Source organism: Phacochoerus africanus, chromosome 1, assembly GCF_016906955.1.
Source record: "Phacochoerus africanus isolate WHEZ1 chromosome 1, ROS_Pafr_v1, whole genome shotgun sequence".
Taxonomy (NCBI): domain Eukaryota; kingdom Metazoa; phylum Chordata; class Mammalia; order Artiodactyla; family Suidae; genus Phacochoerus; species Phacochoerus africanus.
Window position 1 is genome coordinate 287,271,081 of NC_062544.1, and position 14,606 is coordinate 287,285,686.

At 59.3% G+C, this 14,606-nt stretch overlaps 1 protein-coding gene across 1 annotated transcript in view; it reads right to left on the reverse strand.

Moving 5' to 3' along the window:
- Positions 1-9,411: 9,411 nt before the first annotated feature.
- Positions 9,412-14,606, reverse strand: part of TSPEAR (thrombospondin type laminin G domain and EAR repeats) — a 134,257-nt gene continuing 129,062 nt past the window's right edge. Inside the window, exons 11-12 of the mRNA XM_047797919.1 lie at positions 12,078-12,179; positions 9,412-9,993 (exon numbers count right to left, since the gene is read on the reverse strand). Of these exons, the coding sequence (XP_047653875.1) occupies positions 9,840-9,993; positions 12,078-12,179 (256 nt within the window). The 3' untranslated portion in view covers positions 9,412-9,839. The remainder of the gene's footprint in view (positions 9,994-12,077; positions 12,180-14,606) is intronic.

A 14,606-nucleotide genomic window follows, 5' to 3' on the forward strand; every position in this document is an offset into this window, starting at 1 on the left:
GCTGAGGAATGCAGGAAGGGATGCAGGAAGCCTCTAGAAGCTGCAAAAGGCAGTGCATCCTCTCCTGGAGCCTCTAGAGGGCCGCTGCCCTGTCCACACCTTGGTTTTAGCCCAGTGAGACCAGTTTCAGACTTCTGACCTCCGGAACTCTAAGAAAATAAATTTGTGATGTTTGGGTCACCAAGTGTGTGGCCCTTGGTGGCAGTAGCCTCAGGGGCCAGGGCAGCCGCCCCACTTTGAGGGCGGCCAGAGCAGATGGCCACCTGTGCCCCGTGGCCCTGCTGCTCCTCTCGGGGCCTGGCTCTCGGGGTCCGTGTGCGTTTACCGCCTTGACCGAGGGGCCTCAGGAGGTCATCACCTGCCGACCTCGCTCCCCTCCCAGCCCGGGGGCCGCGGCCGACCTGCACCTGGACCTGCTGGCTTCCATGGTCCCCTGCACACCGCACACGCTCCCGTGCCGCTCCACACCTCCACTGTGCACACACGTGCTCACACAGTCATGCACACGCACACATGTGCTCACCGAGGCACACGTCACATACACAGTTAGACACGTTCACACTCACACCAGGCCATACACACTGCACACACCCGTGGCGGATGTGCCCACAGGTGTGGGTGCTCGTGCGTGCACACACACACACACCTCCCCCCGCCCAGGGGAGGTCTGGGCCCCTTTCCACCTTGCCCGCCGCAGGCTGGGGGTGAGGGAGGGCCTTGCCGGTCCCCTCGAGGGCAGATGTGAGGGGGACCCCCCCTGTCCCGGTCTGGAGGCAGGGCCTCTGGGTGGCAGCCCAGGCGCAGGGGGTGCGGGGAGGGCCGGCTGCCTGCGGAGGCCCCCACGGAGGATGTGGTAGCCTAGCTGTGCAGCCCTGTCAGGACCAGGCATGGAAACCAGCCCTCAGGCCTCCAGGGCAGGCCGCCCAGCGGGAAGGGGCAGCCTCACAGGCAGGCGGACGGCGCGCACCACCAGCCAGGGTGTCTCAGCTAATCCTCACGGCAGCCCGGTGTGGTTGGGAATATTTCTACTTTTGGACCAGAAGCCGGGGATTCTGAAGTCCGGGAGGAGCCGTGACGGACTCGGAAGTCGGCTTGCTGGGGGCAGGGCTGGAATCCGGGCCTTCTGACGCCCAGGCCTGGAAGTTCTCACTCTAACCCTGGAGCGTTGTCAAAACAAAGAGGCAAGTCCTGGGGTTGGCACCAGATTGCCGAACGGCCAGCGCAAGAGGCGGGACGGAGCCCGGCCTCAGGAGTCCCGTTCCCTCATGCAGCCGTGCCTGCCAGGAGCGCGGATGCCCTCGGGGAGCCGGCGCTGCCGGGTCTGCATCTGTAACCACGGCAACTGCACTGGCCGGAGAGAGGGCGGGAGCTGGGGTGGCTGCCTGGCCCGGCTGTTGGAAGCAGCCACACACCTGCCTGGTGTTCTGTGCAAAGGGAGGTGGGGAGACGGCACCTCGGAAAGACAAGCCCACCGGCTGGCCTTCCAGGAGCCCAGCTGCTCTCGGAGAGGACAGGCCCTGGAAGGAGGAGCTGTAGAGAGAGAGCAGCTGCCTGGGAGCAGGTGGGAGGGACCTGGCTGCCAGCCCAGGACGCTGATTCCAGAGCCTGTGCTGGCAGCCAGCACTTACTTAGAGATGGGGAAACTGAGGCCCTGCGTGGTGAGAGGACTGGCCCAAGGCCGTGTGAGCCGGTGAGCAACCGGCTGGGGCACGCCCAGGCTGCCGGGCAGCAGTGGACAGCAGAGGGACGTCCAGCGGCCGTCTGCACAACCTCCGCAGCCAGGCGGTGACATCGGCGCAGTTACGATGCCAAGAAAATCCCGAAAGAAGAAGACACATTTATATGAAGATATGGGACATTCACCCGATTTGCAGGTGCAGCTCTCAGAACGGAGTCAGGACTGAGCGGTCACCTGTTGAAAGCCCCTATGGCATCGAGGCACACTGACTCCTAGCGCCCAGCCAGCCAGGGGCAGGGACCCCCACGAGAACTCTCTGCCACAACCCCCTTCACGCCTTTCCTGCCCCGACACACACAGACTTCTGGAAGGTCGGCGACGAGCATCCAGAGGCCTCTCTGCGCCCCAGTCACCTCCACGCTGGAACTCCCCGAGGAGCCAGTTGTCCAAGGCCTATGCATGGTGGGCATCCAGGCTCCGGTCCAGGCATAGCTGTGAGCTGCTGCCCCTGCCAGGCCCCACCTGGCCCCTCCACCGCATGGTGAGCTGGAGGTTGCACCATTGGGCGGGTCCCCGCTGTCCTGCTCCCCAGAGACCTCAGCACCCTGCTGTCTCTGCTCAGCTGGAACCCCCCCCCCTCCCCAGGCGCACTTCTGGGCACCAGCAGCGTGGACCTTGCGTGGCTGGAAGGCCTGGGTCTTGCAGGCTCTCTGCGGGGTGGTCGTCGCCGTGGCGAGTGGTGTTGGCCTTGCCCATGGTCAGCCAGACCCGGGTCCCTGCCAGGCTCCCACAGGCTTAGCGGTCTCTCCAGGATCCCTGGGTCAGGGGCTCAGAGTGGAGACCAACCCTCCTGTCCTTGCCGCCGGCTAAGAAGTCGCCTTGGAATCGGAGCCTGTCAGTCGGCTGTCACAATAATTAGGACACCAAGGCTGAGGTTTTCCGAGCCAGTAACTTGCAAAGAGATGGGCCGCTCGGCGTGGTTGGTAACGGTTGAGTGGCCCCAGGAGAGGCCCCGGAGCGTCTGCCGTTGTGAGGTCCGCTCTGTGACCCGCGGGTGTAACTCGCCAGTGTTTGGGTTTCTCCTGCTGCGGCCGCTGCTCCTGTTCCGTGTGGGGCGCCGTGTTTGTGCCATTTTGGAAGGGCTCCTCCGCCCCCGTGTTGACTGCAGCCCCGATGTGCCAACTGCTCCCTGAGTTTGCAGGCGCTTCAACCCCATTCATTTATGTTTTTGAAAGATACAACCCGATGTGCTGGACAAATGCGTAAGCTGTGTCTCTGCCTCTGTCTTCCTCTTTCATTTATTTCACTGCCTTCATCATTTTTACCTTTAGAAAGTTTCCCTCCACGTAGAAAAAGAAATTCTATCCCAGACTCTTTTCCATCTCTGACATTGGACGTTTAACTTTTTACTTTACTAAATGGTGCCAATACCTTGTCGAATGGCCTAATGAATTTATTTTTCATTATTTCTTTGTTTGCTTTTTAGGGCCACACCTGCAGTGCATAGACGTTCCCAGGCCTGCGGCTGAATCGGAGCTGTAGTCGCTGGCCTACGCCACAGCCACAGCCACAGCAACGCGGGATCCGAGCTGTGCCTGCGACCACACCACAGCTCGTGGCAACGCTGGACCCTTAACCCACTGAGCGAGGCCAAGGATCGAACCCACATCCTCATGGATACTAGTCAGATTTGTTATGGCTGAGCCACAATGGGAACTCTGAATTGCTTCATTTTAATAGAATGAATACCTGGAGTCTAAGCTTTTCCTCATCTTTTCAAAATATTTTTGGCCTATTCTTTGAAATGTAGCTGTAGAGGTTCATTAATTTAAAAAGGTAGCTTTGGGATTTCGACGGGCATCGCATAAAAACTGCATAGGAACTTGGGAAATTTTGACAAAGCTAGGATACCAATTTGCAGATTTGTCCAAATCTTTATCTATCTCCCACAGTCTGATTTTTGTGGTTTCCTTAGTGTGTGTTTCAGAGGGGTTCTGTTTTAACCAGGTACTGCTGTGTATGGGGGGCACTGCCCATCTTTGCAGGCATTCTCATTCTGTTGGGTGAAAAGCTCGAGGGACTTGACTGCCCACCCCCAACCCCCCCCCCACCCGCCCCGGCCCCAGGAAGGTTCCCGACCTGCCGACAGCTCTTAGGGAACAGGAGTTCCAGGACATCAGGCAGAGGGGCCTTGGCTGTGCCACGTGGTAGAAATGGGGAGGGGTCGAACCCCCTGCAGCCCTCAGAGGTCCCCCTTCTGACTCCGAACCTGTGACTATGGTTGCTCCCACAGCAGGCGGGAACTGCGGCTGCTGATCGGCTGCCCTTGGGAGAGGCAGGTCATTGTGGATCATGCAGGTGGGCTAACGCCGCCTCCAGGGCTGTCACAGGTGGAGTGGAGGCAGAGGGAGAGGTCCCGAGAGAGGCGGTGACGACTCCACTGCCCACTGCCGGCGTTGAAGGTGGAGGGAGCGTCTAGAAATGGCAAGGGGCAGGAAACGGACTCTTCCCTGGAGCCTCAGGAGGACCAGCCCTGCCCACACCTCGACGCTGGCCCAGTGAGACCCAGATGGGACCTCTGGCCTCCAGGACCGTGCGACAACACGGTGCTGCTGTTTCACGCCCCTAAGCATGTGGTCATCTGTTACCGCGACACAGGATCATAGGGCGCGGGCGGCCTGTCGCTTTGTGGACATGCAGGTGATGCTGGTCCGCTGTCCCCTCTCCACGGAGAAGAGGCAGGACAAGGTGGGTGCGCTCGGAACTTCCCACACGCTTAATGGTTAACTGAACCTACAGAATTTTCCCGCTGTTTCTAGGAGGTTCCAGCAGCAAAGAGACGGTTCGTCTCCTTTCTCACAGGCACCTCTTTGTCCTTTGCTCTCACCACAGCGGCCAGGACTGCCTGGACTTTGGCACATAAACAGTGGTGCCACAGGCAGCCCGTCACACCCCTGGTTATAATCTGAGGGCTCATGGGGCGCGTGGTACACGGATCGCTGGCCGCCGGCCCGAGAGCATTTCGTTATCCCGGGAATTACAGACGTGGACGTGGGTCCGCGCTGTGGAGCCTTGGAGAAGCGTTTGGTAGTCTGTTAGAAAGCTAAGCCTGCACCAGCTCGAGACCCGCCACTCTGCTCCCAGGTATTTGCCAAGAGAAATAGACACATGTGTCCACACAAAAGTGCTCAAATGGGAACAAGCCCAAAGCGGATCCGTCGCAGGATGGATGGACGGGAGATGGGCTATTCACGCCCTGGACGAAAGCCCCAAACCAACAGGGAAAACCAGCAGGGCCGGCGAGGGGCCGGCGGGTGCAGCAGCGCGGGCGCGCATCCTCGACGCGGAGCCGGCTGAGCGAGCCGCCTGGGCGTCCGCCGCTCCCGCGGAGGAGGAGGTCCCGGCAGGGGCAGAGCCACCCCCGCAAAGCCGGTCGCAGGGGGAGGTCTGACCAGATGGGGTCCCGGGGACTGGGGCGGGGGGCGAACCCTCCAGGCCTTGTTTGGAGGTGGTTCCAGAAACGCATACATTTGGAAAGAGTCACCGAGCAGAACACTTAAGGTCTCTGCCTTTTTAATCAAATAAAATTAAATAAATTAAATCGAGATTAAATTAAACAAAGATTAGCGTCCTTAACAAAATTAAGAATAATATTTCAGAGTCATAAAAAGAATAACAGGCCTCACTGAGATGCCCTCTTACTCCGGGTTTGGGTGCTCGCAGTGGGTGTAGGGGTTATTTTCAGGACTTCCTAACATCGCAGGTCTTCCGGTGAGAGAGCGAGGAAAGCGCCCTGGGGCGGCCCGCGCTACTGACAGCATTCATCTTTTGGCATGTGGTTAATTTTTTATTTTTTTCACAGGGACTAGCATGTGGTTTAAATCAGCGAATCTTTGTTCACATTTAGCACAGGCCTATCGTTTTCTTTCAAACGTGATTTGAGTCCAGCGTTGTTCCAGAAACTAGAGGCAGGAGGGTGACAATGACGCAGGTACTGCTAAGGTCCACCCACATGTCCCGGGCCGCACAGCGCTCACGTCATGTAGTCCTTGCTGTGGCTCAAAGGGACAGGTCCTTCTCCGTTTTCGATCTCAGGGGACCGAGGTTGGGGGGCGTTACTTGCTCAAGTTCCAACAGGGAGCGGAAGAGCCAGGTTGCAACCCCTCCCAGGGACTGGAGAGCTGCGCTCCTCACAGCCCTGCTGGGCTGCGTCTTCCCAGAAAGGCACACCTGCAGCACCTGCCTGGGGAGGAGGGGAGGCTGGGACCACCTGCGTCACAGTCCCCGAGGAGGAGCAGATGCGAAGGAGTGACCGAATGTGACCGTCGGAATTTCTGTCAGTGCTGTTCGGAAATGCAAGCCGGTGACACGCCGGGGAGGAGGGAGGGCCCGTGTGCGGGGAGCACGAGTGGGGGGCTGGCCTTGCTCTGCGACAGGGAGGCCTCTCTGAGGGCCGATGTAGACCTGAGACAGAGGACGAGAGGGGCCCGTCGAGGGGGGAGGGTTTGGGTGGGGGTGGGGAGAGGGGGCAGGCCGGCCGTTCCGCAGGACCTGGAGGTCGCTGCGAGGAATCTGGGTTCTAGCCACTGGAAAGATCAAGGGTGGCCAGGACTGTGGTTACGCGTGTGTCCCCAGGCCCCACGGGGCAGCTGGCACACAGAGGGCCCTGAGTGTGGGCAGACAGCCGTGGCTACCTGCACTGTCAGACAGCTCCGGGCTTCGGCTCTGAGCCAGACCTGGGGGAATTGCCTGACACACAGCCCCTGGCCGTAAGGAACTGGAAGATGTGTGCACATGTGTGGGGGGTGTGTGCGTGTGAATGTGTGCGTGGGTGTGTATGTGGCAGAGGATGGGGCTGTGCTGCTGGTGGTGAGGTTAAGGGGTGCCCTTAGGAAAAGTCCAGCAACCTCAAGGCCAGGAGCAGGGACCCCAGTGGAAACAAGATAATTTTGCTGCAGTCCTGCACTTAACCACCTGCCAGGTCCAGAAGCAGATAAAGTCTGGCCTGGGGACACTTATGGGAGAGGTGTGATCGGCCCCTCTGGCTGTCCTCCCCCTCGATCTGGCTTGGGGAGGGAGCCCTGGAAGTAGGTTAGATGCGGAGGCTGCTGTGGGTGCTATTTCTCCAGGAAATCATGACCCGGAAGAAGTAACAGCAAAGAAATGCAACTTGTGCAAAGATGTTCTCCGGGTGTTGTTTATCCAGTGAAGCCCGTTGCAGCCCCGTGGATTCACAGAGCATGACTAGCAAACTCCAGGATGCTGCCACAGAGAAACACGACGGGGCTGCCAAAGTGACCAAAAGGTGGCCACGCCCCACCGCATGCACACTCCCAGCAGCTGCCGCCCTGGGAACTTTTTTCAGCAGGCAGAAGCCGGAGACCTGACGTGAAAAGACGAAGATTCTGTAATGCTCCCTGCGTCCCCTCGCTGGCATTTGCAACTTAAATCTTGATTTACTGTGTGTGTTTGGTTTTTTTTCGGGGGGAGGGTTGGCTGCATCTGCGGCACACGGAAATTCCCAGGCCAGGGACTGAACGTGAGCTGCAGCTTTGACCCATATGGCAGCTGTGGCAACGCCAGCTCCTTAATCCACTGGGCCGCAGTGGAGCCCCATCAGTTTACCAGTCTTTATATCACCTGGTAGAGCAGAGCTGAGGTGCCGTCCGAGGGTACACTGGCACTGAGGGACCAGGACGAAGCCCCAGGAAGGGACAGGAGGTGGTGGCTCCCTCCGTGGGCAGCTGTGCTGCTGACCTCGTGTCTGTCATCTGCCCCCTTCCTCCCTGGGCACCAGCCGGATGTCCAGGTCATGCCAGGGAGGGAGAAGCCGCAGAGGCTGGGGGCTTGGGGAGTGTGGACAGCGCCCAGTTCGCCGCTCCCACGGGCTCCCAGCCATCCTGACCCCCGGGGAACCTTCGCTGGTTTGGGCCTGTGCTCGCGGGGCTCCCTGGAGAAAGAGGGTAGAGGGGCACTGATGCTCAGGAGTGGCTCAGCCGATCGTGGAGGCTGCGAGCCCCGGGCTGCAGGGAGGTGGGCACGGGGCACGCACACGAGAGCCTGTGGGCCGCTCCTGACCCAGGGCGTCCACTGGGGAAACTCCCTGCTTTTGCTCCCGCCCCCCAACTGTGGAGGGTTCATCTCACCCAGACACAAAGCCAACCTTCCCAGGCATGGAGGCGGGGGTCCCCCGGGCCTGGGACCCTCCTTGTGTCCCTTTCACGGCTCCTCAGGCCCTGGCTCAAGTCTCAGCTACAATCAGAGCCCCCAGCAGACACCACCGCTTCTCAGGGAGGGTGGGGGGTTGAGCAAAGCAACGTCCAAACGGGATGCTGCTTGAGTCCGAACCTCACAGAAACACCAAGCGCTCGGTTACTGTGTGTTCTTGGCAATATTCGGGACGTGTGTTTTTAAAAAAGCTTCCGTCGTTAATCTGTAATTCAAGTTTAACTGAGGATCTTGAATTTTCATCAGGCACCTTCGGCACCAGCAGATCAGCGGGCCAGGGGCACGTCAGGAATCCTGAGTGTACGTGGCACGGGTCCCCGTCTCCTCTCCGAGACAGCCCAGACCCACTGGGGCCCCCGGGTGCCCGGGACAGGGACTTGGCCGGGCCTTAGGGACAGGGACAGCAAGGAAACGCGCAGCAGGGGCTGAGGGAGGGGCATCCCCTTTCCCCAAGTCCTGAGTGTGCACGAGGGGCGCTCCAGGCCTGAGGAACTATCCCCGGGACGTCCTTCTCACAGGCGACATCCTTGTCTGAGGGCAGCCTCAGTGTCCCCGAGACGCGTGGCCCACCTGCTGGCCTGAAGGAGGCCCTAGAGGAATCTCTGCTTTGGGAAATCAAGAGGGCCCTGGTCACAGCCCAGAGACCCCAGACCAGGTCCGCACGGAGATGGGCCAGCTCAGCATAGGTTTCCTTCCTGGGCGGTGGGCGACCACTTGTCACAGGGAGCCAACCACGGGAGCTGGCACTCGGCTGCCTGGACCGGCTCTGGAGCCCCTGGCTGTGTGATCCCGGGCAAAAATCAATGAGAATTTCAAGACGGAAAGAGCGGAACTTCAACCAAGCCGGAGGCCTTCCTGCCACTGAGGTGCCAGCTGCCAGGTGCCGTCCTGGAGCAGAGGGGGCCCCGAGGTCTCCTGGCTGCACGTGGACCCCTCAGGCCTTCCCAGCAAAGCTCTTGACGCAGAAAACTCCCCTCATTCCCCACCACCCCCACCACCCAGGAGGCTGCCCAGCAGTGACAGCACTTCCTGTGTCCTCCTCCCCCAGGCTCCCCGGGTGGTGTCAGCTCACGCCCAGTCGCTGTGCCAGGGAGGCAGGGTGCCCACGTCCCGTGTGGGGTCCAAGCACTGGACTCTGGAGGCGCGGGGCGAGTACTGCCTTCAAAGAGTGTTCCACGTCCTTCCCACACCCACGCGACTGTGGGGACCAGAGAGGCCAGTCTGGGCGCAGAGGGACGAGGACGCCACTGACCGGGGCTCCCAGGAGTGGCCTCGGAGAGGAGACAAGGGCCCGTGCCGCGTATGCTCGGGGCTCCTGACATGCCCCTGCCCTGCTATGTTCATGGCTAAACCGAGGCTGAAGGAAGTCCCGCAGGGGAGAGGCGTGTTGGTGATGCAGGACCCAAGGGCACACGTCAGGCTGCGGTGGCTGCATGAGTGGCTGTCCTGTGACACGCTCACTGGGGGTTGGGTCCCTGCCAGAAGCACGTAGATAGATGTGGCAGTGCTTTTCATAAAGAGGTCATAAATATATTTCAGGATAGGTTGAGTATAATAAATAGCAGGTACAAATACATCAAACAGCATCAAGCGGTCCTGCGCGGGGCTCCCCAGCCTGAGTGTCCGGCCGCGTGGCGGATGGGGCAGGCAGGCGACGAGGCCCCGCCGTTTTTGAGGTAATAGTTTGTGTGAACTTTTCCTCTAAAGGGAAATCCCTGCAGGACAGCAGACGTGCGGGAGCAGCACAGAGCGACCGGCACGAGTCCGGCCACCGTGGTCACCAGGTGGAGGGATGCTGTCCCCCACTGGGTGGGGGCTGGGACCGGGCTGGGGATGGCGAGGTGGTGGCCACCGCACCCCCGCTGAGTTCCAGGGCTTCTCGGGTGGGCTTCTGGGGTGCGGTCCAGCGGGTCTGTTCCCGGGGTGCCGGCCGTCACACGGTCCTCAGCTTCAGCACCCGGGACAGCGGCTCCTTGGCGCTGGAATAGACCAGGTAGGAACCGGCCGCCGTGCGGAAGGCCTCCCAGTCCCTGCAGCCGAAGGTCGGGAGGCTGTGCACCGCCACGAAACCTTCGTACCCCTGCCACCTGCGGGAGAGACGCTGTCAGCCCGCGGACAGGGAAGCGGGCACCAGACGGTCCCCCTCCTGGCGCTCCCGCCCCACCCCTTCCCGATCCTCGCCAGGCCGCCGCCTGCCTCTCTCCCCAGGCATGTGTCTCCCCACCCCACCCCACACTGGTTCCAGTCATGGGGCGCTGGGCCAGGAGGGGCCTCCCCATCCTGCAGACAGGGAGCCAGGCTGGAAGGGGAATGTGCTGTCCGAGACCCTGCCGCTGCTCGTGGCCACCTGGGGTTCCGCCCCTGCCCAGAGTGCCCTTGGGATGGGGGGTGGGGAGAGGTCCTGGCGGGTCCAGTGGGTCAGCTCTGGGGGCTGAGCCGAAGCCCCCTCCTCACTCCCGGGGCCGGTGTTGACAGCGAGGCCCTTGGACACCCCTGGCCCCGTCGGGTAAGATTCAGGTGAGGCAGACTCCATTCAGGGAAGCACACAGCTCTCTGAGCCCGGTGCCCATGTGAGGGTCCCACACTCCGTTTGGCCCTTCAGCAGGGATTTATCCACAGGTAGTTCTGTTTCCATTGATGGAGGCCCCAGGGTGGGACTCCTGGGTCAAATGCAGCAGTAGTTTTAATTTAAATGTTTTTCCAGATGACTTTCTGGAAAGGCTGGGCCATCCTAGTGGGAAAGGGCCAGCCCCCCACCCCAACACACTCAGCCCTGTGGGTCTTTAAACAGCTTCCAAACAGATGGGTAAATATACCATCCTTGTGCTTATTTTAGAATTACTTTGTCTGGATGGAAACAGCAATAAATTAGAAAGTCCAAATAAAACTGATGATTTTTCTAATAAAGTGCAGATGACCAAACTTGTCTCAGGAAGCGATGGAAAAGCTGATTAAACCAAGAACCAGGAGGGAGACTGGACAAGCTGCTCAACAGACGCTGTTGAAAAGGAACCAGGCTGAGATGGCCTTTTAACTGAATTTAACCGTATCATAAAGGAAATAGATAAATCCTGCTCTTCGGACTATCCCAGCCACAGGGGGAGGTGGGACATCTAAAGTGCGGTTTCATATCAAGTCTGCAGAAGAAACTAGAGACCAATTTGATTTCCTTTTAGAGATGCAAACCTCTGAAATCAGGAGTTCCCTGGTGGCTTGGTGGGTTAAGGACCTGGCATTGCCACTGCTGTGGCCTGGGTCACTGCTGTGGTGTGGGCTCAATCCCTGCCTGGGAGCTTCTGCGTGCTGCGAGTGTGGCCCCCAAACCCCCTGAAATCAAGCTTAATGATGGCTAGCCAGTGACATGTGAAATGACTGCGCATCCTCTGGGCACTGTCCCAGGATACGAGAACCCCTCTCATAAATCATTACATCAGCAGATGGACCAGGGAGAGCCTTGCCCAGCAGGAGGGAACGCCAACAGAGCGCAACACGACTGCTCCTGTCTTGTCAGAGAGTGCGATGCCCAGCCCGTCCCATCACCTCAGGAGGACAGGGTGGCTGGCCATTGCTGCCCTGATTCAAGATCGTCCTGGAATTTCTAGCCCAAACTGAGAAGACTAGAGAGTCGGTAAAAGCATTTGAAATGCAGAGGCAAGTTGCTTTTGTTGGCAGACGTCGTTCTACTCCCCCAAGACTCTCTCCAGAAATACTGGAGCCGATAAGGCAGTGTGGCTGGGTGGCTGGACACGAAGACGAGCGGTCACGATGAGCAGATGGAAATGGAGCTCAGCCCGCGGGAGACGCCCCGACGGGACGGGAGCGAGGCCGCCACGGCGCCTCTGCAAGGCAGGGTGCGATTTGTCGAAGGACACGTGAAAAACAGAAGGTCTTACCACAGTCCTGGAGCGAAACAGGTAATAGCGTAAGATGCGCATAACTCTCAAATTAGTGTGTCCGCACACTGCGTCTCCAGCCACAATCCAGGTCGTGAGTGTCAGTGTGGCTGGTGGCACCTGGCTAACGCAGGGGCGTGGCCCAGACGCAGGTGCGCCTCAGGGCCCAGGGCCTGTGACTCGCTCTGAGCCAAAGGTCACCTCCAGGGAAGGGGAGCGCACCCGGGGCGCGGGCTGGTGGGGGGGAACCCGGTGGTGAGCGGGGGCGGGGCCTTTACCTGTAAATGATGCTGTTTACCGAGAAGGTATTTCCGTCGAAGGAGTTTGCAACCACCAGGAAGGAATCCTCCCCCACGGAGAAGAACTCCCAGTCCAGGGCACTGCGGGGGCGAGTGCACAGGCATGAGGAGGCGGACACGCGGCCGAGGACTCCTCCCCCATCTCAGACCTGGGGCTGAGCCCCGCCTCCAAGATCCACACGGGGCGGGGGGGGGGTGTCCCCGGGGGGGGGGGGTCCCCTGGTCTATGCAAATCAGTCTTTCACTCCTTAAGACAATTTTTTTTTTTTGCTGTCTTTTTAGGGCTGCACCCGCAGCAGATGGACGTTCCCAGGTTCTGGGTTGAATCAGAGCTGCAGCTGCCAGCCTACACCACAGCCACGGCAACGCAGGATCCGAGCCGGGTCTGCGACCCACACCACAGCCCACGCAACGTTAGATCCTTACCCAATGAGCGAGGCCAGGGGTTGAACCTGCATCCTCATGGATACTAGTTGGGTTCATTACCACTGAGCCACGACGGGAACTCCAAGACAAAAATTTTTTACTGTTACTAAAAAACACCCAACATAAAAAGTTTCCATCATGCCCCTTGTTTAAGCGCACAGCCCAGGGGCGTGAAGCACAGAGCCACCTCCGGAAATCTTCCATCCCCACACTCTGCCCCCATTGCACACTGACTCCCCGTTCTCCCTCCCTGGCCCCTGGCAACCCCCATCCCACTTTCTGTCTCCGTGAATCTGACCCTCGAGGGACCTCAGGTAACTGGAATCGGGATCCGACACTGTGTGACTGGCTCATGTCACTGAGCGTCACAGCCTCGAGGGCCATCCGGTCGCAGCAGGGGTCAGGACCGCCTCCCTTCTGGAGGCTGACAAATACCCCACTGTGAGGCTGGACCACATTCTGCTAATGTGCGCATCTGTTGCTGGACACATGGCCTGCAGGTGTGAACAGTGATGCTATGAACACAGGTGCGAAGTTCGCCCACTTAGAAGAGGTTGCGACCAAACATTCCCAATCTCGGGGTCACTCCTTGGAGGCCTGCAGCGCCTCCTGGAGGCAGAACCGTGAGGGCACTGGCTGTGAGGTCATCAGAGTCTGCTGAGGTGCCCTAAAGGTGGAAGCGCCGGCTCTTCCTGCAGACGGACCACTCGTCCTATCTTCAGCAGGAGCCTCCGGAACTTGCGGAGGGCGCGTCTGCTCAGAGGTGGCTCAGTGCTTCAAGGCCCCGTCCCTCCCAGGAGGCCAGCCCAGGCAGCAGCCGTGGTCCCCAGTTACCACTGGTCACTGCAGGCCTGTACCCACTTCACAGATGAGGGAACTGAGGCTTCAGCCTGATAGCCAGCAGGAGTCAGCTGGAGGCCAAAGTCCAGGCCGGCGTATCTGCGTCCAGCTGCCTCCGGGCTACAGCCGATGAAGGCAGCAGAGGGCCTCTCTCTGTTGATACTCAGCCCTGGGTTCCTTCCCTGGGGCACTGAGAGTGCTGGCCTAGAGCGGGGCACTCCAACAGGACCCTGGGTGTGAGAGGGCCCACGGAGGTACCCAGGGACATGCAGGGGGGCCAAGGCCAGTGGGGTGCCTCACTGCCTCCTGTTTCCATTGGCCAGGACCCTGTCTCAGGCCATGTCCAGCCATGACCAGTTATGACCGGGCCATTGGGAAGAGAGTGGGGCTGTGACCGTGTTCAGTGGGGAGCAGCTGTGGGCAGCAGGGCAGTGGTGTCGTCCCACACGCTTTATTTCTCCGGTGATAACTGGGCTCTAAAACCAAGGCCCATGGAGGAGAAGCAAACAGCAATGGGCAGACTTGCCCTGTCTGCCCGCTGCCCACATCGAAGCTGCTTCGGCTCAGCCCAGCAGGAAGTGAGATCTAACATGACTTCCTGTTCTGCCTCCAAAGTAGCATGACGGTAATTTGAGCCTATTTTTATCCTTCAGAACCACACTACTTGTCAAAAGGTGGAGACAGAGACTTGTCCATCAAATGATAAAGGATAAACAATTGTGGTAAATAAATACAGTGGAATATTACTCAGTGGTTAAAAGGACCAGCACTAACACACAATGTGGATGAACTGGGAAAACACGGGTGAAGGAAGCCCGACACGAAAGTCCACACCCCATGAATTCCATTTGCATGAAACATCCAGAAGGGACAGACAGAAAGCAGACTGGGGGTTGCCAGGGGCTGGGGGAGGTGGGGAGAAAGGCAGTGCAGCTAAAGCCAGGGGGGGTCTTTTTAAGGTGACAAAAATGTTCTAACGTCACTGTCGTGATGGTTGCATACACCTGTGAATCTCATTTAAAAAAATCAAAACGCTGAATTGTAAAAAACAAACAACCCCCAAGCCACACTGTTTGAAGGCAGTTAGAGTTAAGATCATAAATAGGAGCCACAGTCACTTCTGGCTCTGGAGAAAGTTTGCGGGGCATGGAGAGCCAGGCCACGGCACACCTCCAGGAGGGGGGCAGCCTCCCGTGTCAGGGCCGTGTGGCCTCGGGGGTGCACAGGCGCGGCCGGGCTGCC